This window comes from Dufourea novaeangliae, unplaced genomic scaffold (assembly GCF_001272555.1).
Source record: "Dufourea novaeangliae isolate 0120121106 unplaced genomic scaffold, ASM127255v1 scaffold141, whole genome shotgun sequence".
Taxonomy (NCBI): domain Eukaryota; kingdom Metazoa; phylum Arthropoda; class Insecta; order Hymenoptera; family Halictidae; genus Dufourea; species Dufourea novaeangliae.
This window is the reverse complement of record NW_015374017.1, coordinates 258591-285168: the sequence shown is the minus strand read 5'-3', so window position 1 is coordinate 285168 and position 26578 is coordinate 258591. Positions and strand designations below refer to the sequence as shown.

Sequence of the window (26578 nt, the reverse complement as noted above, 5' to 3'; positions counted from 1 at the left end):
TACAAGTTTACATTTTTCATGGGCACTTAATATGTAAACAACACTCACAAATTAGAGTAAAAATGATATGTTCGCTGGCAGATTCTTTTTCCATGTGCTGTCAATTACAAAAGTTCTGTGTACGTGTAAACGGAAGGTAGACGCTGCTACCTTCTTACTTTCAATAGTTTAAATCAACCAGTTGAAATTGTTCGATGCAGATTTCAGTAGTCCCTTGAGCCGTTGTTTCCATTTCTGGTCGACGGCGACCTACGTTCGATTGATCATGCAGCTTGAAAGTCTCATGGGAATCGGTGGTAAAATTTTGGCAACGGGCACACTAAGATCCGTATACGCGAGTCACGTATATACAGAAGGATGCCTAGAATACAGTCGGGCGGGATTCAAATACATATTTTGAATATAACCGACGTTCTCCGTGAAGAATTACTGTCATCCGTTTTGCTTCTCGTGCACACCGTTCTCGTGTGGTTTCAATGGCTTTATCACATCTACTTCGTTCAATTGTTCTATGTCCAACTGTTGCTTTTTCTCCTTCTTCGAAGGTTTCCTAGAGCAACACATTCGTCGTGGTAAAAATCGGGACAATACGAACAAATGTATAGTTTTAATAAGGGTTAACATACTTTCCAAACAGTTCACCGTCCTGTATGGATTCTGGAAGCTTCTTGTTCAGTGTTTCTGGAAGGAGCAATGACATCACCCCACCGGAAAGCACGCACGATCCAAAAATAACGAACGGTAGAGGCATCCAGATTTCAGACTGCAAAATAGAGTGACGATGGTCAATTGGAAGCCGTAGTTGCACGTGTTCAGAAATATTCCCCGTTCTAATGAACTACGGGTCTGACGTTGTGTTTGTGTTTCATAACACGACACCGTATAATTATTTACCAAATGAATGACGTATGGGGCAATCACACCGCCGATACGAGCGAAAGTTGAACTCGCTCCGAGACCGACGTTTCGAATCACCGTGGGAAATTGTTCGGCGGTGAACACATAAATAGCACCGTAGGACGATGTGATCGTTAGTTTACCGATCATGGCGAGACATACGACAAGCCACTGAGCATCTAAACAAAAAAAGAGGAAAAAAAGAAAATAGAAAAGAACCAGCACAACAAGGTTTAAAGATGCTTCACGGAACAAACAGGAATATTAAAAACGATAGTTTTTTTTTTCAACTGACCAGCAGGTACAAATAGGATAGCGAGCAGCGCCACGCCGGATATTAACATGCAGCCGCACAGGATTATCTTCCTGCCCCAACGGTTCAGGGTGAAAATCAGAAATGTATACGCAGGTATTTCCACCAACCCGGAAATGACTAAATTAACGTAGATGTTACCGCCGAGGTTGGCCACGTGCCAAGAGAGTCCGTAGTAGGTGCCGCTATTTACAAGCCTGGAAAGTATAGAGGAGAGATTTACTCGCTTTAATTCCGGATAAACGGAATCGTATAATGTAAAACGGAAATTTTGAATATTAGAAGAGAGATTCTGAATAGTGGCAATAATGATCTTTTAAAGAACCAAGACGTTAAGGCAAAAGAAAAAAAAAATTTTAAAGATTTGCTTCGCTATAAACAAACTCAAAAACATATTACTGTCCTTTTCACTGCCTACACAGCGCCGGATCAAGGGGGGGGGGGTCTAGGAGGGGCTTAGCCCCGGGCCCCACATTCCAGAGGGGTCCTGTTCTGAACCTTCCATATCGTTATGATTAAATGTTATTTAATTTTATTTCAAATAAATGTCAATTCTTGAAGATTTATGTATTTTGTTGTGCTGAATTAGAACCCCCCGCTTTTCAAGCAAAGGGGCCCCCGAAAATTTGATAGGGGGGCTACAAAAAATCTTAACCGGGCCTGGCTCTACGGCATGTGAACGGATAACGTTCTCTTTCCTCCTTTTCTAGATTATAAGAAAAAGTTGTGATTAAGTGGAAGTGTTACAAAGACTCGATATGATACGGAGGAAAGTCCTTCCAGCGACCATGTCGAATCAGTGTCATTTGTTCGGGGGTTCGGTAAGCTTGATCGTGATCCAAAATGAACGTTACCAATTGAAAAACAGTAATATACTTTTCCGCCTCATGTTTGGATATCGGAAAAGATCGAACAGCGACGGTTTCTTGTAGTCCGGCGCGCTGTCCTCGCTGTTGTTATTAAGAAGCGTGTCCAGTGCCTCGCTGGGCATCTCTACGCCGTTTTCTAAGGAGGCACGTTGAAGAAGATCTTTCGCTTCTTGTACTCGACCTGTGGTTAGTAGCCAACGGGCGGATTCAGGGATGAACCTACGGGAAACACAGTTGTTAACGGTGACATTTAAGAGAACCGTTGACAAGGTACGTTTCGTTCGATAGGAATACAGTAAATCATCGATGAGTGTGCGAAGGCTCCTTTGCACTGAGTGTTCAAACGTTTTGTAGAAATCTGGGCGTCTTATCTCGCGTAGACGACAATGTGTGGTGAACAACATGAATATATACATGTGTACAAATTTATATATTTATGTTATTATGTATATACTTGTATTAAGTTGTTATTTGTATGTTTATTTATATAATAACGTCGCCGCGAATTAGTTCCAATGAGCGCCACACGATGTGCAGGGCGTATATGTGCTGTCTCTACGCGAGACCAGACTCCTAGATCTCTACACCGACGGGGTATAAGAATAGACCTTTCATCCAGTGCATTTCTTCGGCCTAGTTTACTGGGGCAACGTTATCCCATTTCCGTTTTAGTGTCACTACCCGCCGTCGATTCACCGTTCTCGAAATGTAGAGGTCACGAAAATTACAGGCTTTTTAAGGTGTCGGTACTGCAGTTTAGGTGGGTCATTAACTCCCATAAGATGAAAGGTTTACTCTTATACCTCGTCGGTGATCTCTACAAAAATTCGTCAAGTTCATGATTAAAAGTAGCTACCCGTTGGCAACTCTGGTGCCGAGGATCCTTCGAACACTCATAGATGATTTACTGTATAACAGACAGTCTTACCACCAATAGAGAAGGAACGCAATACTTGGCACGGTGATAGCAATTTGTAGGATTCTCCAGTCGGTTATTAAGTATGCAAAACCAGCGGTGAGTATGTATCCAGTCGTGAAGAACAATTGGCAACCGACTCCGGCTACCAAACGCTTCCTTGGGCCTACCATTTCCAGGGCTGAAAAGCAACGTTACAGTATCCACGGTAATATTAAATGTGTGGTAACGCAAAGAAATTCCGGCAATCTAATTTTATAATACATATACATATACAGGGTGTCCCAAAATAGGTGTATGCACTTGAAAGGGGTGATTTGAAACAATTATTTCCTTAACGAAAAGGTTCTCGGGGTTTTTCGTGAATATCTAGTTAAAAAATCCTCGGAGAACTTTTTCGCTAAGGAAATAGTTGTTTCAAATCATCCCAGGAATCAACCCTTTCAAGGACTTACAACTATTTTGGGACACCCTGTACATATTACATGTATAATATTAAATCAACCGATAAGTTACTGTTCATTTTATACGTGTGTATGTGGTGTTGTAACAATTTACCAATGACGTAGGCGACTAGAAAGACCCCACTGGTGGTCGAGCCGACTATTAACCTGAAGATAACGTAGGAAATAAACTCGGGTGCAACCGCGACTAGTACACCGCCGACCAGCTGTATGACTAAAGACAGGAAGAAAATTGGTCTACGCCCATATTTATCGGACAAACCACCGAATATCATCGAGCCAAGCATGACTCCTACCATGAACAACGAATCCCCCGTAGCTCTCAGCCATGCCTTGTCGCAAACTAAGTCCCACTAAAACGAAGTAAAATAATAAACGATTACGTTAAATGTCAATCTGTTGACATTTTTAACTAGCCACAGAACTAGCCATAGAAAAAAAAAGAAACGAAACTCGATGTACCTCAGAGGTGGTGGTACTTTTGTACATGCTTCTGTCGTACACATATCCCTCGCACCTCTTCAGGCCTTGGGTGTTGAGACCGATCGGCGAGAAGGGCTTCTGGATCGGCGAGTCGTCGGTCGACGTGTCGACGTACCTGTCGATCATCGACTTGTTCATGGTATCAGATATGTCGTTCCTGTAACATTGCGACCATCCGTCCATCTCGTAGTCCCATGGATAGCTCGCATTAATCACGCTTTGCGACAAGAGGTACGTGGCGTTCTCCACGTTCTCGTGCGGCAGCACACATCTGAAAGGACCAATACCTGTTCGTTAATACAACCAGGGACTTCTACCGAAATGTGAAATACCGGTATTTTCGGTTGTATTTTCGCCCTATATAACCCCATATAAGCCTTACCCGTATAGAAATCGAAAAAATACCGTTATTTATTTCGGTTTTCGGTAATATATTGGTTTCGGTGTAGCTTTGATGGTATAATACCGGTATCAAAATCATACCGGTTTAAGTCCCTGAATACAACATACCGTGAAATGAGTCTTTTGGTTCCATTCAAATCTCTTAAATAGTAACAGAGAAAAAAAACGATAAAGTTTATGACTTTTAGTCTCATACTACTCTTAAACAAGGGCGTAGCGATCTGAGATTTTACAGAATGGTTTTTCAAGTGAAGAATATTGTTTAGGAAACAGTAACAAAAAAAATTGTCATGGAGGCCACTTGCCTATGCTTAACCTGTTAGACTCTTTCTATTCGCAAGTGCTAATTTCTTTAGTTTTTTTTCCTCATTCATCCCTGACATTTAGTACACTCGTTTAAATAAATCGGACGAAACTTCAGGGAGAAACAATGGAATTAGTCGTTTGAGGATCTAAGAGCGTGACCTTGTGACGCCTTCGCAAACGAAGACACGCGTTAATTTTTTTTTTTTTGGCGAATATTTGTACGCGAGATGAGTTCAAGGTCCATATTATTGAGAGCCAATGAAATCCTTTCTCCTGCTTCAAATCGTGCGAGCCTTCCGAGTACGATAAAATTTGGCACGAAATTGACATTCCAGATCTGGTGTGTGATGTTAAAAAATAAAAGAAAAAAAAACGAAATTACGACATACAAGAAGTTATTATCATTAATCGGGTTTCGATGTGCCAAATACTTTCCTCCCGAAATACACAGCGGATTATACCGTACAGGTGCGTTTCGTTATCGTTACACGTTTCGTTTTATTTGCACAAGATCAGGCGAATTATTCTCATTGATTAATTGAGATGTCTCTGTCTTTTTTTTTTATCATTTCGAACACTCTCGTCGCGTGGCACCGTTTCTTTTTTGCTTTTCGTGCGAAACAATTTGTAAGAACCACCGTGTAGCTGCTGATCGAATTAATTCTAAATAAATATTTAATGTGTTCTTGAAAAGAGAAAACAAATAAAAGATATACACACAATGTTCCGGAAAATTCGAAACTCACGTCATAAGCTACCGTACACGCGTAACCTTGATATGACCTTGAGTTTGTACAAAGAGGATTTCAATGACCTTTGATATTGTGACCTTCAGGTGTCAAATCTACATGATATATAAATACGTGTGTATCGGACCTGGCATTCATTTTCGCGCCCAGGAAGACACCGGCGATCTTGTGGAACGCGCAGGATATCGCGGGCAGGCACAGCAACAGGTAGATCCTCCGCTGGTAACGTCCGAACTCTCCCATCCGCAGGATAACATCGTCGTACGCCATTTCTCCTTGATGCCACGGACACGTCTCCGTTTACGTCTTCGGCTCGCCGTGGTCCGTTTCCTCGTTGATGCGCACCCGAAGCAATTCCTTCCGTCCCACGGATCCGTCTCTACTACGACGATGATCTTCACGTGGATAGATCCTCTGTCCTTTGGACTAAATTCAACGATCGGCCACAAATGATCGAAACCGCCCAAAATCTTCTTTCGCCTCCAACCTCTTCTACCCCAAGAATCCTTTTGTCGAGCAAAACTTCGACACTATTCCTCGTTTCTAGGTTATAGAAAATGTCCACTTCCGGTTCCTGTTGGGTTAACTTCAAATCTGGCCTGGGTGAATGAGATTCTTCGATTTATATCATGCTCGACAGATGATCGTTTTTTGCATTAGGGGACACCACGGTTCTCGAGATACGATTCGGTTGATTCGAGATTCAGGGTCCCTGGAATGTCTTCGTTTATCGTGTTAAAGGATTCGTCGAGATAATCAGGTGGGCGATGGACGGGGCAGTTGGCTGCTGGCGTCTCGGATCCTGGCGTTAGTGGGTCTCTCAGCCTGGAAATTGGAGATTAAATGGTTTTGAGTTATCTAGGTTGTTTTCGTTTTTCTTTTAGTGCGGTATTGCCTCTGTTGTTGTCGCTGGAAGGGAATACGTGGTGGTGATTGGTGTGAAAGATGGTTAGGTTGTGAATTGGACTGAAAGTTGTTGGAATTATTGGATATGGAGGTCGTGACAAACAGTGAAGGAGTTACTGGACAATGATCGAGACGTTACTGTACTTTCTATCCGCAGTTTTCTAGTAAGCTTATCTAGTGGATAATGTTCGAGATGACAAGAAATAGAATTGTTCACATCGAAATTCCTCCATTTTGTCAAAAATATTTCTTTTTTGCATCTTATGAAAAAGCTTTGTTCTTTATTATATTTTACAGACCTCTATAGGCTATAAATGCATTAAATCCGCAGTCTGGTAATAGTCGACAAAAACGAGGAGAGCTCTGCATCGAACTCACGATCGTTCCTCCCAGATATCATCGTGGAACATTTCATTGAAAAGAGAGAGAGAGGAAGAGATACATATCTCGTGTATTACGCGGCCGCGACAGGTATTGCGGCACCGTTGTGTACATGTGTTATCGAATCATTAATAATGCAAATGAACTTGACGCGGGCTCGGTCACTTTTACTGGTTCCAACGAGACCTAACCGCGGGACCGTGTCATATATGGAAGAGGGGTGCATATAACGTTCTCTGCTCGAATTCCAACGGAACACAGAAGAGGAAAGTGGGATTTAATGCCGTGGCGGACGGAAAATGTATCCTCGTCGCTTCCGCGAGGTTACGACTGAAAATGGGGATTTCGTATAATTATACCATACGGTTAACGCGTATAATTAGACGACGACGGCGGTGGCTGCAGCCGGTTTGGTACAATACTGTGTCATGGCGGTCACGAGATTGGCGAAGACACAGTCTAATGGAATAGTTATTGTTTCTTCTAAATGTAGTTCATAGATAATGTTTTGATGGTTACCTTGATCTTTTTTAAGTGGAACACCATATATTTCTTTACGGAAATTAAACAACTTCAAACGCGTTTTCCTCGGGGCACACTTTTCGGAGGATTGTCAGCACGATAACTCCGTCAAATTTCAATATTTTTTTTACGAATTTCGTACACACACATTGCTGATAAGATTATGTTCGACATATCAAGCCGTTTTGCTTGATTTTTTTAATTTTTCCGATTTCTTTCATTTTTGCAGGATTCTTCATACGTTTTCGCGTAAATAACCGCGGTCCGCTTGGAGACACAGGATGGTAATGATTTCTCGATTTGTCTTATATGAAACATTAATTTTTTACTCGGTTTAGGTAGTAGAATATGTTCGATGCAATATTTTCTGAACATCTGTGCACACACCTCTCAAACAGTTATACAATTTCGTTTAGTACTTCCTGAAGAAAGTACATTGCGGTCCGACGAGTCGAACGAGAAACAGGGAATGACTTATCGATGCCCCAGGTTCCACTGGACCAAACCGAAACGATCTTTTTCGAATTGTGTTGTCTGCGTAGCTTTTGGGATTCACTTTCGATTTCGACAAAAAAATATTTACGAACAAATTTTTGCAAAATGCCTCTCCTTGGAAATATATACATGTATATTGTCGAAGACAACGTGTCTACGATGTGTACATTAATGAACTTAGTTAACAAGCTTCCGTCAAACGATTCAAGGCCGTCGCAGTCTTGTGTCAATAACCCATGTGTCTCAGAAATTCACGAACATTTCACGAAATTCGTTTCTCTTCGTCTAGCTCCGACAGCATTTAAATGATCCACGACCGCCGGAAATCCCAATAATCAAACCTCTTTCAATCCCTTTCTTGTCGAATCTACCGACGATATAACTACCAACGTTGAAAAAAAATAATAATAATTCTATACACCCTGTATAGAATATACAACAATTTTTGCAAAATATTCTACGGTTCTAGAAATATATATATATATATATATATTTTCATCTTTAGAGAAGGATAAAAACATTTATAATAAATTGTGAAACAACATATACTCAGCTATTGACATAATAATATTTCCATTGATGAAACGCTTGAAAGAAGATGAAACGTATAATTTGTTAAAAATATAATTTGTCGTTTAAATCATGTATCAGTAGAGAACTCTAGTACAATGCTGTGTGAATGAAACGATGCTGTCTGTAACAATCGTAACATTTAAAGTGGTTCGCCCTGTACATACAGTTGGTAACAAAAGTATTCGATCACCCTTTAAAACAGAACAACATTTTTAAAATTGATCCAAGTGACTTGAGTTCTTCCTTAAAGTTAGCAACATTAGTTTACTAAATGATCTGTAAAAAAAATTTGAGAACTTGCAATTTATCGGAATCGCGAAGAAAACAGCAACGATTGCTTGTCACAATTTTTTGATTTGAGTCTGTAATGAAAATTTAATACATACATTTCGATGATTTGTATCAGTTACATACATGTTGAAAATTTTATTAAAACCTGTTAACGTTGCTATGAGATAAAAACGATTAAAAATGTTGAAAATCATAGTTTTGCGCGACTTTCGACCAACAACTGTAGTAAATCTAACAATTCTGACATCTTTTGATGCCTGTCGCTCGTTTCTGTATCAACCGATTTCAATAAAAGTTTCACTATGTATATAACTAACATAAATATTCGACATGTATTTATTAAATTTTCAGTATAACCTCAGATTAAAAAGTTGTGAAAAGCGACCATTACTATTTTTTTCGCGATTCCGACCAATTGCAACTTTTTGAATTTCTTTTTTTACACATCATTTAGTAAACTAGTGTCCTTAACTTCACAATAGAACTCAAGTCATTTGGACAAATTTTAAAAGTTCTGTTTTAAAGAGTGTTCGAATACTTTTGTTGCCCACTGTATATGTACCGCGCCCGGTTGTTTAATAAGTGATACTTGACGCTTGGGCCCGTAAGTCGGCGAGCTGCGAGCGGCAAGAATCACCGAGGGCGTTGTGTACATATAATTGACACAGAGAGTGGTGGGAACACGACGTGGGGCAGAGTAGGGGGAAGGCCCGTAAGCCGAGGCCTGCGTGTTGGATAGCGCTGTTGTAAATACTCGTAAATGCCATTCGTTGTTAACTCTGTTGCTTCGTGTAATGCAATAAATAAATAGCAGTTCGATACAAGCGATCAAGTGTATGATATCGTGGTAAAATTCGCATAAAAGTCAACGTACACTTAAATATCGCGTGTTGTAAATCTATCGGTTTAATAGACTACTGAAAATTTATGGGAACGCATTACACATGCGCGATTGGTTTTTTTTTTTAAATAGCTTTTAGAAGATAATTAGTATACAAGAATGCCTAAGTAAGAATCATTCGAGAATACATGTATATTTATATGGTATTCTAATGATTCGTAAATGTATATATCAGGTTCTTTTTTGACAATTTTAATTGAAATTCGAGCGATTATTCATCGAACGCTGAATTTATAATATTCTTTGTTATATCATTGAATAACACGTAGACAGACGAACGGTTCAGTACTTCTGGTTACTTTCTAATTGAGGAAAGCCGAAATCACGTTCACTAATAAGAATCATTCGCGGACAATGTGCATACTCTCGTGAACGTCACATGTTACCACCACTTTGCTAGAAAGACATTAACAGAAGAATTTAATCAGCTTTTAACGATGTTATAATGACTTTAGGTGACTAAGATATTATTTCTTCTGTGGGATCGAGCACGTAACGACAGGGACGACCAGTACACATAATTATGAAAGAAACAAAAATGACACCTGAAAATTCCAGTAACTTTCTCCGCTTAATCGATAGGCGGGAGAATTCAAATTTTAAGCTGAAACGTTACTACCAGAACGAAGGATGCAAGATGCACGATATTTTGCCACCCCTTCGATCAGCATTTACAACTCTAAAGATAAAGAGCTTGATGTTGATTCACAAACTACAAAAATTTGTTCAGTTTAAAAAACCCCTCCGTACAACAAATTTAAAATGTACTAGACAATATTCCTCCATTTTCACGCGCAGTATTTGCAATTTAACACTAGAATTACCAGCAGTGTATATATATTAAATTAAATTGTATAATACAATGATATACAGAATATATAAGACAATCTATCATAACATACCATAAAATAAAATCTTCAGTAAATTAAAAGCCAACCTAAATTCCGTCAAAAGCACAATTATAATTTGCTAAAATAGTAAATCTGTAATCCGTCATTTTGACTAGTTCTAGTGTTAAAAAAGGAATCTCGAAAACAACTAATTTTTCAGATTTCATCGATCCAAATCATTGTTCAGAATCGAAGCCCACCGTTCCATATTCCACAATCCAGAAAATAATATCATTTTTACTCTTAGCATCTATTTATCTTCTACAATACCAATCATCCCCACCCCCCCGAGTCTCACCCTCGATCCTCGATATGCAGTCGCACCAACGGCTAAAATTCGTCCCAAGGTCACCGGGGTATCTACAAACCAATAACTTCATCAGAGGGTAAGGGCCCGAGGAGCGAGCAGGAGTCACTGGACTCGTGAACAACGTCACGTGTCTCTATTACTCTATGTACTCCGTGGTGGTGAGCATCGACCGGAGGCTGTTCCGGTTGCGAAATACTTTTTACTGATCGTATACACCGGTGGAGAGTCGAGCGCACCGTTGGTAAAATAGACACGGATGAGGCGGGTGTCACACTTGTGTCGAAAAAAAAAAGGTAAAGAAAAAAACAGTGTCTCACTCCCGGTCTCTGGATGAATCGCGGTAACGAAACGACGCGCACGAAGGACCGACCACGACTGCGCCGGCACCGGTTCGTTTTGCCCGGCGTGTTGTACGTTGTACACGGTAGGGAGGGGGGAGGGAGGGCCAGAGAAGCGTATATGACCGGCGGCCTCGACGGTGGCACTGGTGGCAGTGGCGCCGCAGCCACCACCATCGCACGAACCCCTGCCGCCACCCCCGTCTCCTCCGCGCCTTCCTAACCCCGCTTTCCATCGTGTTTTTCTTTCTCGCAGTGTTAACAGGCATCTGTCCGTCCGCTACGATCATTTATCCGAGAGTCCCGGGGTTTTAAGATGGATTCCACAGCCATCACCGATTGTTTTGTCGAGAGCCCCATGCGAACCGTCTTTACAGGGTGTCGTTTTCTTGTATGTATGTACACTTACACGGATGAAAGTCGATGACCGTGGATGAGTTCGATGTCCCTACCTTTTTTTCTTCTATGGTGTTTTTTATATGGATATTTTTAGGTTAGGAACTGGATATTCTTTCTACGACCAAGGTCGCTAATCATTGGCTGCTACATCCCCTCCCCGCCCCGACCGCCGCCCCTCCCAAAACCACCGGTTGTAAATATGCGAAGAGCCTTTGTAGAGTGAAGATACATGGCGAATTTTAGGTATGATATTCTTTGCTTGTTACAAGGAATTATTACGATAATTCTTCTTTATTGAGAACTAAATGGTTTCTTTTCGTGGAAATGAGGTGGTTGATCCTTTTGGGCTCTAAGGTAGGTTTCCAAGTGGCCGATTCTTGTTGAATGTATATGCGAGAAAGAGATATTCGTAGGGTGAACGTGATGTATTCGAAGTTTGATGTTACTTTCGTTGTTTATGGGGACTGAAATATAGTTCCGAGTTAGTGATTCGATGTATGTACAGTGAATACTCGATCAGTGTTCGAAGGCTCCTCGGCACTAGCAAGAAGAGGTCTCCAGGTGTAACGCTGACTTTTTAATGAGGTTTAGCACAGTGATACAGCTTGGAATTCTGAAGACAATGATATTTGTTCAAGCAACATATAGTCATTAGTTCACGAAATATTTAATGTTCAGTGCCGCGGAGTCTTCGAACATTGATCGAGGATTCACTTTACAGAGTAAATGTTCCAATTACTGCCTATTCAACCTATATCTACTGTACAAACTGAATTGTTAAATTTTATGAGAATTACTTCCATCTTTGAGGTGACAGTTATAGAGACAAGGTGAATGCCCGCAGCTTTTAATTAATTATCAGTTAATTCTTCACGTATAATGTATAAAGCCATATTCGTTTTAATGAATTTTAATGAATTTTTAAGTTAAACAACACGTAAAATGATTAAACGAAGTTACGCTGCAATCTTAAGGTTGGCAGTAATTGGGACATCCACCCTGTAGCGTCGAAGTTTCAGGTAGGACTTGGGCAGTTATAACCGCGGCAGGTCAAGAAGCTTTATTCTGAATGTTGTTTTCTGCGCTGTGGCCGAGAGTCGTTGGCCCCTGGTTTTCCGTCACGGTCATCAGCATCGGCCTGGGACACTCCCACCATCGGGTCCATCCTACCCCTCGGCACACCACGGTCATCCTAAACGGGCGCCTCGAATACCGAAGACCGGGGACTCGCGGCGGCCGGTCGTGGCCAAAGATGCTACCTTTGCCCCGGGCCCCCTCCCTCTGCGTTTCCCTCGCGTTCACGCGCTGCTGCTCCCTTCGGCGTTCGCCGGGGCAAACCTGTTGCTCCCTGATGGATCAGCAACACGGCGAGGCGGCGCGATTCAGCCGGCGCCAGAGATTCACCTGGTTGGTAGGCGCGGTGAACGGGGTAAATCGGTCACTTACAGAGGAGGAGGAGTGGGAGGGTAGGGAAGGAGCCTAGCGAGCCACGTTTCGCGTCGATTTTCTGCTTTCTGATCGGTTCTTCGACTGTTCAGAATTATTGTAATTATTACCAGAGGGGTCACATAGAGGTTATTACCAGAGGGGACACGTATAGGTACCACGTGACACAGTGAATTGACTTGGAATTGCACTGGTGGACAGGTGTTAGGCGGAATGTTTTATGCAATAAATTATGCACTTGGCACGTTCCAAGGCCTCCTCTGCCCAGTGGTGGGGATGAAGTAAAAACTCTCATAAGGAACTTCTTAACCAACTCTCATCAAGTCTTTACTGTAACAAGAAACTTTAACCTAATGATGTATTAAGATTAAGTTTATTAAGATTAATAAAAACAAACTGTGAATTTGCATAAACATCCACATTTTAGTTATCATTTCCCTTTGTTTTTTTTTACCACTATGGTGGTTACCGTATATTTTTGCTCCTGAACGATATAATGGGGTAAGTCTGTGCTGATGTAGTAACTAAAGGACTTTATCCGTTAGTATTAACGAATAAAGAAATAAAACGAATATGAAACCGCTCGATGAACAAGGTTAATAATAATAACAATAATTCGTTTCTCGGTTGAAGAAATTACTACTTACAGTCGACTGTATTGGTTACGGTGTACGTATGATACTAAATATAGTATCCACCGTTTACGAATAAAAAATTTCCCTCAGGAATCTCATCGGACGAATACGCCAGGCGCCAGCGATATTCCCGTCTCGAAAGGATCGGCAAGGAAATTACAGGAGCGATTAATTTGTACGCATTCAGACGAGGGATCCGTTTCAACGTATTATCCTAACGGATCTAATAATAACGGCGTCTAACGATGATGATCGTTGCCGACAAGCCGTTGAAACGACGCCCGATGGGGGAGAAAGACGAAAAGAAACGACGTTGCAAGAGTGTACATACTTGTTACCTGGATTATCGAACAACTAACACCGAAGAAGATAATACTATGTAGCCAATCAATAAAGTAATCACTATGTTTTCCCCAATAAATTGGCAATAATGATCCACTATATTTTTTTTGTCGTAAATTGGCAACACGATTCGAATTCAATAATTTTCGAGGTTTTTTTTCTACTTTAAAAATGGCGTCGTACTAAAATAATTAAAAATTTATGTTTCTCTACCATTTTCACGAAAAAGCGAATATTACGAGTGTACAAACATTCAGGAGTCTCCTGAAGTCTTCTTCAATGCTGTTCCTTCACCGTCCGCAAGCATTTTAGCGCCCGGTTCATTAACCTTTTTTCAAACATCCTTGCGCGAACACGAAAGGAAACGATTACCTGTATACACGTTTTCACGTTTCTACCATTTGAAATTCCTCAATTTTTAAGGACCTATTCGATCCTTATCGTTTATCCTCCGACAAGAACAGAGTCGAGAAAAAAAAACGGTTGGTTCGCATTCGCGGCATACCGAAACGCGTCCCTCCTGTCGCGTGCTTCACCGTGGGCCTTAAAGGTTGTTTCGGAAGGTTTAGGACCGCCGGAGAATGCGGCCCGATGGGCCTGGGGGAACCCCTTTTTGGCCCACTCGTTGTGAATGCTCCACCGGTCGCGCTATTCGAATGTTTACGAGCACGGAGGGGAAAGAGCTCGATTAGGATCATCGCTCGTTTGCACTCGCGTTTTTTACGGGATTGTAGTAAATCCTCAATGAGTGTTAGAAGACTCCTTGACACTGAACATATTAAGGGGTTACGTACCTTTGAGCTGTTAAATAAGAGGAAAAATAAAAAAATAATTCTGCACATACAAAAATATTTTTTAATTTTCCCTCTTATTTAACAGCTCAAAGGAATAATGTAACAATTCTGTGAACAATTAGACCGCGCAACATTAATGTAAATTACAGAACAAATCACGGAAAGAGGAATCAACGAAAAGTTTATCAACACGGTCCACGTTAGGGACCGAAATCCCTGTTTGACTAAAAGGATCGCCTAAATCGTCCTGGTCATGGGCATAGCCAAGGGTGAACAGAGAGGGCACTAGGCCCCCCCCCCCCGGACAGAAAAAAGTGATTTTTGCCCCACCCTACAGGAAAAAAATTTGATTTTGTCCCCCCTCCCTTCCCAGAGTTACAAAATTTTTGCACAACATTTAATATTGCAGTATAATTTGAAACACAACCAACAGCCTCTATTCACAAAACGCATACATTTTCAATGATTTATGACTTTAAAAACAAAATAAAGTGTGTCTGACTACGTACGGCCTTTTTCACTGTGGCAGCCGATGTTTTAATATTTTTGCCCGACCCCCCTGACTGATAACCTGGCTACGCCCATGGTTCTGGTATACTATACAGGGTGAGTCACTTAACTGTACCACGTCAATTTGTTAATAATAAAAAGAGTTGATTAAAAAATAAGGGGTCACAGTTCAAGAGTTCCCTTCGTTAATTTGGACACCACTGACTCACAGGAGCCCATTCCCTTCTCCGATCTGTTCCTATTGTCTCCCCCCTTACTCATAGTCCAGCGTTTCTGGTTCCCAACCGATCGTCTAATCTTCAAACGAATTCAATTTCGACGACGATCCAGATTTGTAAAAACCAGCACGAAAAGTCCAAGCAGCCGACGCTGCCGAGCCAGCCGGAAAAACGAACTGAGTCGATCGCGAAACTGGAAGAAACTGTAAATTATTCATGCGTGGAAAAACAAGGAGGACGAGGAGATCTTGTAAATTACAATTCCCGACTCATCCACGATGCTCTCCGCCGCCTAACCCCCCTACCCCCCTCTCTGCCCCCCTTCCTCTTTGAAGGACGAGTACAAAGGAGGTCGAAGAGATGTAATTTCCAACTGGTTCGCACGAAGGAAAAACATTAACGGGCAGTACTGAAACTGTGTGGAGACAACGTATCTCCCACCCTCCCCTCCCGTTCGTATTAAGGATCACAATACAGTTTGTCCCCGTCAAGACGGAGTTTTCCGTTCAGGATGTTTTAAACAAACAGGATAATTACAAATTCATCCGGTACACGACACCAGATGCCAAACGATAGTTAGCCCAATTCTTCTCGAAATTACCGCGTGGCTACAAAAATTAAAGTTATCAAGCGAGTTAACGTACAGACATGTAAATACCTTTGTCTCCGTGACCGGTGACACTCGATACGCTCGTTGTTTTTGCGCAGTTGTACTTTATACTTGAACGAAGGTTTTTCATTTTTTCGATCGTAGGTATTATATAGAGATTTTTACAAACGTAGTTTTAGTTATTGATTTTTAGTATGTTGTATGAGTCTAGGCACGATCGATTATTTGTTTACTCTGTGACAGTGATCGGGGACCATTTCGACCCAAGTTCCGAAAGATCGTATAATTTTAAGGAGGCTATGCGACGACTAGATCGCGAATTTCATATATGTTGCGAGTGTGTAAAAATGAGAACACGAACGTTTATTTCTAACATTCATAGAGTCTTGGAACACTGATAATTTGAACACTGTTCAATTCAAAATCTTTGGAACACTGAAAAAATTGATTCAACGGGAAAAGATCGGCATCCCTACTGCCGATTAATGGATGAAAACAGTGGCTCCAACATTCCAGTCGTGCTCCCTCTCCTTCTCCCTCCCCAGCAATTACCACCTATTCGCCATCCACCACCGTGTGTATCCCCTGGCGTGTTTTACGGTTCTCCCATTATAAGCGTCTAGAGTGGAAGTCGCAGTCGGGCCGTGGGTATCCGTGAAAGAAATAATCAGCCTTACGCTTATCTCTATAAATAGCGAGTGTTCACGTGTGTTCGCCCTGCGGCGAGCATCGGCGAGTCGTGAAAGGGAGACAGACGCCGGGCGTGTACAGGTGCATTTCCCGGGGAGCCGCGAATTGATTTGAAAAACATTATGGCCGCTGACCGACCGGTTTCCCGCGCAATGATTGCCCCACCGGATCCGTAACTTCATCGCTTGTATTCACGAACCTCGTGATACATTCGCACTTTTCTCCTCTCTCCCACCTTTTTTATTGTCGTCGAATTGAAATAAAAGAACGAGATTTGTGGTTCGTTGAGGAAACGCCTTTTGTATGTTTGACAGATACAAAGAAGGAAGATTCTTGTAATCAATACAAACAGTAATTAGTTCTTTTACCTCAATTACAGTGTAGATCACTTCTTGGAGAATTTAAATTTTTGTTCCACTATCACCACCTAGCGGAGAATTTTGGAAGGTCTAGGTCGTTTGAGCACCTTCGATTGTCAGTTGGCGGAACACTATTTCCGAAACGATAACAAGAAATACTTAACATTCAGTTGGTTATTAAAAGCGTGTCGAAGGTAGTCATGCGGATTATTCGTCTCTGAGACAAGGTTGCTGTGGTTAAGGGTTAAACTCTAGAATGGGACGGATCCCTTTGTAGAAATTTCGTGTTTGTGTAAATGTGAATGATCTTCCTAACCCTTCAAAGGGGATAATGTGATTTCTATACATACCGCGGAGAGGGTAGGTCAATGTATAATTTCGAAGAATTTTATTGAATGAATTGTATGGAAATTTGTACATAAATTAGATTGATTATGATGAGCGCCGAGTCACTCACATTTGAAGGATATGCAAGATCTTCATCACAGGTCCTCGACCAAGGAATAATTCACTCGACGAGGAATGATTTCACGTAAGTACGTATTCACGTTTGCAGCGTCATGATAAACAATCTTCCACGATAAGATAAGTATTATTAGAACACGGAAAAGGAATTTTTAAATGTCGAAGGTCTTCGATGAATAATGTAATGTCCAGAGCAAATGGTTTTCAACCTGTTTACACCAGCGAACTGGTGAAAAGAGGAGAAAAATTTCGCAGACCGCCTAAGGCACTAATAAAAACCGTTATTTATATAGTATTTTGTACATTAGTTTTTAATGGCAGGAAACTTCTACAGACCGATACCGGTCCGTGGACCAGGCAGTTGAGAACCACTAGTCTAGAGGATAACTACGTAAGTCAGGATAAACGAAATTTATAGTGGTATGAAATAACAAATATAGTACATTGGGGGTATTTGCAGAATAGAAAACGAATTAAAACAAAGACGTGTAACATGAATATGGTCTACAATGTATCAAAGCTTAATAGACCTAAAACCTGGGTAACCTAGTATTTATAGAATGGGGAAGTTAATTGAAGAACAAGTCAGTCTAACACATCAAACGTTTCCCGACACTTCCAAACTAGAGTGCACTCGTTTAATTAAGCCTCTCCTCCAAAGTATTTCTCGTCGGTAAGTGTCCGCAAATCTCCGAACAAATTCCTGAAATACCCTCACGGAGCGTCGGATTGCGGGTCTGTGATACAAAAATAATTCGTGGACAAGTGACCATCCTGCCACCAAGTGATTTCGCGTCGTCATACTTCGACACTGTTCTGTGTAACTTAATTGTCCGTGGCTCACACACGTCGGACAATCTGACGCGGTCGCAAAATTTCGTGGGATTGAACGCAATGAAACGTCTCGCTCTTAACTTTCAGAGCATGGAATGTCGTGGCCGATGGTGGGGTTAAAGGTGACCCATGGCAATTCGTTCCGTTACCGTCGTAAATCGTTCGATGGGATTGTGTTCCATTGATTGGGGTCACCAGGGACCCACCCGCAAGAATCGGACGTGATTAATCACGATAAAAATCCCCCGAACGAAGGGTGTTTCATCACGTGGTCACGATCGAACGGGAACGATATCCACGCGGGACATAACGAGTCCGCGGGATCGCTACTTGGAAAAAGGGATAAGAAAAGCATTAAACGAATCGGGGGCTTCGAGCAATTGGTTAATTTAACCGATTACCAATCAAGCTTGATTTGAGATTCAATGGATCGACGAATGGCATATCGGGATCTTTAATTGCCGCTAATCGAAGGCGTATTGACTACGTGGAAAATTAAATATTGTTGAACTGGATTTTAAAAAATATAATATTGTGAAGCTCGTCGTGACACACATTTTGTCTATTTACAGTTTTTTTTATCCAATCGTTACTATTCGAAATAAAAATTATAAACGAAAAATTTATCTTCGTCCAAAGTAAAAATAAATCAAGTAACTAAAATCGTTAATTTTATAAACGCCCTAGAGCTTCCAAAATTCTTCATCAGTTGATGATGGTGAAAGAAAAATTGATACTCGTCTTCGAGACGAGATGGTCTGTAAGTTAAGGGTTAAATATCCTCGAATGACCGTTATAAAGACTATGTACACCTAATTTTTACACAATATCTTCTACAAATAACAAGGTCGTCGTTAAAAAAATTAGGGCACCTTCTTCCTTCAATAGTAAAATACCCTGCACTTCAAGATGGATACGTTATAAGGCGCTTGACCATTTAATCATCGAACGTTTTGCATCAAGATCGAACCACGCCTTGTCTCAGCTGACAATTCTGCGGCACACTTTTGCAACGTCGAACATTTTACAGTTACACGCGGAAACGAAACAATTTCTAATACCGCCACTATTTTCTCTTTTGGGCGAGCACATTACATTACGTATCCCCTGGAAAAATAATGGCAAACAGTAATACATTGTCACCTTGAAGATATCAACTCTCATCGTGGATACAGAGAAAAATGGTACGATTACTTACAGTGACTCACGCGTTTGTGCTACATCGGACGATCACAACTTTCGTCCAATTTATACGGACGAACGTATTTCTCTCGTCGTATTCCTACGGACGTATTTCTCTCGAGGACTGATGTAGCCGGGTCGATTGTGACCCGTATGATCTAGTAGGACCGTCGGCATTTGCAAAAACAATGTCGATCTGTGGTGAGTCGAACAATCGGGGAAATTCTTGTGTTTAACCTCAAATATACATAGTCCCCTGGGAACAACATTGTGGAATTTCCGAGACGACATCTCAATTAAGAGATTCCTAATCAAACACAGGAGGATCTAATAGTCATCTCCGTAAAACTGATTAGCGGCTAGGTACTTATAGACGTGTGGCCCCTGTGTGTCGAGGACTAATAACCAATCCAGAAAACGATGATGGTTCGTATCGAAATGGCTGAAGGGGGTTCCGATTAATCTTTCAGACGAGGGGGAAAGAAATGGCACGATCACGGTCCATCCGATTCACAGAGCCGGTTTTTTTTCCCCCTCCACCCTCTTACACCCCCTACCCGATTGAAAACCGGGACCGTGGGATCGTATCGCAGCGCGCGAAGGAAGAGAGAACCTGACGGCGGCGGCTGCGGCGTCCTTATACGCGTCGAGGAACGTAAAATTAGAAGGATCGACGGCCGATAAGGAAAAAAAATCATTAGTGAAAACCGTCAGGAGGAGCAGATCGCGTCGGCGCCCATGGACAACGACTACCCCCCTTTTTAGCACTACTCCCATCGCCGTTGGAGGCCGGAACGACCAGAGAGCCTCCGAGAGCGAACTCGAAGGCTATTTATAGTAGGGAGCGGCTTCTAGTTCCCACCGCGTGAAAAATCGCGACTGGTTTCCTCCGAGCCCCCGGAGAGGAGGGAACGAAAGAACGAACGAAAGAAACGAAGGGAAGCGGACGACGCGACGATGGTCGACTCCTTGTGTGTGTGGGGTGATGGGGAAGGGGTAAATGAAAGGATGGAAGAATGGATGTCGGACGTCGAGGCGGAGGAAAAGAGAGAACCATAAAGGCGAGAGCAATGGAGAGAGAGAGACGACTTCAGTCTATACACGGCTTGACTTGCCGGTGGTGTTGAGTGAAACTTTCAAGTGGATATGTTACACTAAGCCACGATTCTACCCGTTGAGAGCTTCTACGATTCAGCTGGAAACAGCGATGGCATTGATCTGTATAATTGATGATCTCTATAATTGACGATCACTTATCTGTATAATTAATCTAACCCAGACACTGCCCGATATGATAGAAAGATAACAGTGAAAGAACTAGAATTCCTTAGGTTGAATCACATTAGCTACCCTTCTACTTCCGAGAGTCAACGATATAAAATCTGAGGGCTGTAATGAATAACGCGAGGATGTCCCTCTTCATATGAGTCAACGGTAAGAAAAATTGTATCTTATGTTGGGCTGTATCTAAAGCCGCGTTTCTACTGCTGGAAGTCATATAACACTAAATTAGAACATAATATTATCCACGTATTCGAGGACACTGTATCACAGGCCGCCCAGTCACGTCCGAAAGTGGAGTGGTGACTTTAGACATTACGAGCCAGTCTGGACACGGCGTTATTCGTGCCGCCACGGTGCTCGTTCAAGCATTCGCCCCGAAAGGCCTGAAAGCCCTGAAAGGCCGCTGTCCTTGCAAGGGCGCTCTCGTGAATTACACCCGCGGAGTGGCGCGGAGGAGACAAGAAAGTTGCCGAAGGCATTCACATCCCCCTCTGCGGAATTTCAGGACAGAAATACAGACAGACGACACACCGGTGTGCACACTGCTCTCGGCCACTAGACGACGTGCGGGGGGCTCGTCCACCGAGACGCTCGATTAAGCGTTCAGACGCGGCGGAACGGACTCATTTCGAATTGCTGATCGATGTTTTTTGGCCACTGGGAAACGTGGACAAAAGGAGGACCCGACACTCTTCCTTTCGTTCCAATTCCACGGACACGCTGCTCCCCAGATGATTCGTGCCAGAGTTTACCTGAGTGCCCCTTGAATCCGTTGGCAAGAATGATTTGAAGCACCCTCTGTTGTACCTTACGCCCAAAGTTTGAGACTTCTAAATAGGAGAAGGATCGTTTTTGCAATGTATATAAATAGATAAATAATTTTGTATAGATAATTTATACATGTACGAAGGATATGTTGAAACTTTGATGTATATATAATTACTTTTAAAATTTGATAGATTTTTCGAAATATTAAGTCTTGAGTTATTTTTTTGCATGAAACGAAAAAATTTTAAATTAATCGTTTTTTTTTTAATTTCACGAAGTTACAAGAGTTAGATCCGGGGTTCGGAAAAGAAGAGAATCTTTTTCTCCCTGAACACATTCTGTCTCGTATACTTAGAATTCCTCGAGAATAATTACTCGTTTTGAATTGCGACGTTGACGTTCTGAATGCCTGAATTATTATTGTGCGGCGCGCTTGATTATCCCACCTCGCGGAACGAGATGAAATAAATGGACAGGAATAGAAGTAATTTGAATAGGAATCTTCTATCGTTGTGAAACGTTCTTAGAAATAGTGTTCTATACTGGTATTTAATTATCTACTATCTTATCGTTACTTATCTACTACCTTATACAGTCTGATCCAATAGAAACGCTCTGCCTTTAATATGTTCCGCCGGTTTAGTATCATAAAACATTATTTTCAATAGCCATCCGTTATTACAATCTTTTTTTGTTTATTGTTGTCTCCTTTCGTTAGAGTGAAATTAGTGTTGCGTATTACAAACGGGTATTAGAAAAATATGGTAATAACCATAAAACTTTGATCAATATTTTGATGGTTGACTACATTGGTAACGGAGTACTAGTCTACTAATAGGCTAACCTGTATTAATAACTACAATGTTCTAGTATCAACTAATACAGAGGTTTTGTCAGTAACGTATTTTTTAACAATGTTTCCTGATTTATATTCAATACAAACATCATAAAGGCGAATCGAAACTTCATTGTTGACACTGTGAAAGTTCAAGGTAGACAGCGCACGAGATTTTAACCGTCCGTTACAGAGGCGGCCATGACACTTTAAAACCATTGACGGTGTATGGTGTCTCGTTCGACGAATAATATGGAGAGCCTTGAAAAATTTGTTTTCTACAAAATTTCGCGTCTCATTAGCATACGAGGAATATCGTATCAAAATACGAAAAGAAAATCGTGAGAATATTTATGTTAATAACAGGAACTGCGCAATGCTACCTTGTCAGTGCCATAGCGATTAATAACACAGAATAACAAACTTTGGTTTGAACTCAGAAACAAACCTGGACGCTTCGAGATCTTTTCAGGTCACATTATTGAACAAGTACCTTTTAAAATTAGTACACTTTAACTGCACGATTCATCCGAATAAGATTATTCGTTTTTTTAACGATCACATAAAAACCGAATAATCATATCAACACGATTTCACACAAATATCAGGCCCAATGAAAACAGATGCAGGCCTGTTCGTAACCGGATGTTTTCATAATACGTATGTTTACGCCTCCGCGTGCAACATTCTCCCGCGTGCAGTTCGCGTGGCGCGCATGCGCCCCGTCGACTTCACGGCGTTCGTCGCCGCCGCGCAATATTCACATACCAATAACCCAGATTATTTAAAAAAAATGATCAATGATATAATTACCCTATCGCCGCGACGTAATTATCCAACGTTATTTCCTGCCACAGTTGACACGCGTACAACACGTCACGTCAGGTGATCAACTATTCCTAAAACGATCGTTCGTTCGAAACGTTTTAGCGGCGGCCGCTCAGTTGACCCGGCGTTCACTACCCACCGGCCGGCTGCCACAATTAATCGATAATGGTTGTTGGACTGCAAAAGAGATGGTTGCGCGACAGGTGTATAATCACTTGTGGTATTTATCATGCCCGATACCGCGTGTCACCGATTTTATACCTGTCTGTTTCTGTCATGGGAACGTAGTCTGATGCTGAATTGAGTCGGTGGCTCACGGGGCCCCACGATGAACACAGCAAACCGTCAAAAACACACGCAGAACGGGCGAACGGGTCGAAGACCTTGCGGTACTGAACGTTTTCCGAAGCCATCGAAAGATGGCGGTCCGGGCGATTTCACGAATTATCGAGCATCCGTCGATGTCACAGAATTTTTATTATTCCTCAGATAAATAGAACAATTTTGTACATTAAATAAAGTGTGTTTCGTTGGGAAAGAATAAAAATTATCGAAATTGATAAACACGCCACGAATTGAAGTCTGCGTATTGGTTCTACTGGGCAACGATTGTTCGAATAGTTCAAGGAAAAAGTTAAGCGTCTCATCTAGAGTATTGATTACAAAAGAACATTTGAATTTTTGTCTATTTTACAGATAATAACATTGGAACAAATGTTAGTAACAAATATAAGATAAATCTTACTACTTTTTTCTCTGAATCATTTCCTTGTATCGTTGATAACATCAGAGATACGTAGACATACATATTTTCGGTGGTCACATTAGCTGGAACACCTTGTATATCATTTACATATTTACGTAGAGTTTCAATGTGAGGTTCACATTTTCAAACTATATTTATCTACATTGATAGATAATATCGCGTTATTACAATCACCGCTGGTTAAAGTGAAACAAAGGGAATAATGGATTGGGGCGTCTAAATTTTTGTATTTGATTTAAACTATGTGCGTACTTATATTGCTCTGCATTATGGTGCACATTGTATCTGAAATGTTGACATTGACACATTTAGTATTATTCTAAGATTTTATTTAGTTACATTTCAGAAAATATTTAAACGATTCAGTTATTGCAACAGACATTCTTTATATAAAAAAAAAAGTTAAATTGTACAGAAAAAGTTATGTGATCTTTCGTAAATTTAATAAACTGTCGGGAAAATCGAGAAATGCAGATTGCTCAATCGGTAACAGAACTAATCAAGACAGGACGAGCTGCGTGATTCACCCTATATATTTGCACTTGACCTCTTGTCGTGTTTCATGCTCACGCGTTTTATTATTGATTCATGCAGATAATGTCGTTTGATAGCATTGGGAGCGATACACGATTACGTCTAGTTTAAAACGTTCGTGTAGCTCTCTCGAGTGAACGAATCGATTTAATACAATGAAGATCGTTCCTTCGAGTTATTTTAACATCAGTACGTAAAACAATATTTAACATTAGTATGCAATACTCGCAGCCTTTATTCCCAAGGCACGATCAATACAAAATACAGGAATCGACGAGGTGACATGGTACACACTCAAGTCCCGTTGCAATCACGGTACACGTGCTTCACTCCTTTCTTTCGTACTTATAGGTTAGCGCGGTATCCCACCGTAGATTCGTGACTGTAATTCCTTCTATAATAGTTGAACGTGTGTAACGCTACGGGCTCTACTCGAAACGATTGGCATTGACTAGTGACAAACGCGTAATCGTCTCTCATTAACAGTGCATGTTCTGAATGGGACACGAGTTCTGTAACAACATTGTGACAGAATCGTCAAACGCGTTGTGCGACACGATGAGAGACGGAAGGAATGTTAAACAACTTCGATCTAATAAACGATTTACACTTAAATATGCGCATTAACAACAGATATAACGTAAATTTATAGATAATTAATAACGTCGACCGAAAGTTTATCTTTGAAGGTTTGACACCCTGAACGTGTGAATTTTTTATGGTCGTCACTATTCCTCCTATCGAAACTATTTGAGAACGTCGCCGATAAGTAAACATACCGCTGTGATAATGTAACCGCAAAGCAAACTTTAACCACCCAATTAACAGAAATGGAAATAGAAGCAGATTCCCGATTGTAGCCGCGCAAAAGGTGTGGCTTAAAATTATTTACTGTTTTATTGGCGATTGAATGAAAAAATTGTACTTTAGATTCCTTCCAATTATTTATTTTTTTTTAAATAAAATTAGTCAATACCTGTGGTGAAAATTAATTGAAAATTAAAATTAAATTTATATGGTCGAACTATTTGATTAAATGTGTTACTGTAATCTAATAAGAACGTTGTTTATTAATTATATAGGATAGGCTCTATATTGTAGACTGATCGTGTTACGATCTGTTTCGTAAAAATAAATAGTAAACAGTAAATTTTTCTCCCCGGGGTTTAATAATAACGTGAACATTATTCGTGCATAATTCTCACACATGCCTATTTCCTTTTATTTAGACTGCGAGAAATTAAGTAGAAATATACATATAATAAATCATACCCGAATTGTTGCGACGAAACATCGGTTGGTCCGCTTGTACCGGCATCGATTATGCATAATCATGTCGCGATCGATTATCGTTCACACGGAGTCGTTTCACTTCAAGTAACATATCGTTCTGTAATAAATTCCTGAAATTTCTACCACTGCATTGTCCAACCGTTTAAATTCTCGACAAACGATATCTGTATCGACAAGGAAATTTAAATCTTATACACTGTACATTAACGATCGTCCCGAAAATGTTGTTCGATCGTTATTCGGCTCGCACTTTCGCTTGTTGTTTTGCTAAGTATATACCCTCAATCCTCTTATAACTTCGAAATATACTGGAGACTGGATAACCTCGTTCGTTCCACGAAACAATCGTTTCCATGCTTTCCAACAGCGGCTTCCGTATGTCCAAATCGCGAACCACTGCTACGTATAACCAGTTTGAACGTTCGCACACGGTTAACTGACAATGAAATGGAGCTTTGTAATTTCCAGGTCGTCTGCACCTATGTATAGTGAGCATGAAACAGATACCATCAAGGACGTACGAAGCACAGGTCACTTGTAATTTTGTATAATCCGCACTACTTATCACTAGTGTCATTAATATAACGAACAAACTGGATCCCAGGAGTATCCGAGGGCACGAACATTACCTGGGCACCACTGTTCTCTTCGAGTACTATACACATCATGTTACTGGAATATTTTAAGCTTTTTTAGTGATTTAGTCAATTTTGATGCAGTGAGTTGTTAGAAATTGAACAGCGAACACAATTTTTAAAACACCAGCATTTCTTGGGAAGA

General features: G+C 41.0%; 1 protein-coding gene across 2 annotated transcripts; it reads right to left on the bottom strand.

The window, feature by feature from the left end:
- LOC107188844 (organic cation transporter protein) lies at positions 1-26065 on the bottom strand. 2 transcript variants are annotated; one of them, XM_015577218.1, is made up of 10 exons: positions 25778-26065; positions 5527-6224; positions 3922-4213; positions 3554-3812; positions 3008-3176; positions 2065-2298; positions 1193-1407; positions 895-1076; positions 627-763; positions 1-550 (listed from the first exon to the last, which is right to left on the bottom strand). In XM_015577218.1, exons 2-10 carry the CDS (start codon positions 5667-5669, stop codon positions 433-435), a joined length of 1749 nt encoding a protein of 582 aa, XP_015432704.1. In that variant the 5' UTR covers positions 5670-6224; positions 25778-26065; the 3' UTR covers positions 1-432. The 2 variants fall into 2 exon arrangements, with proteins under 2 accessions (XP_015432704.1, XP_015432705.1); XM_015577219.1 differs by lacking the exon at positions 25778-26065 and adding an exon at positions 23191-23326.
- Positions 26066-26578: the final 513 nt, after the last annotated feature.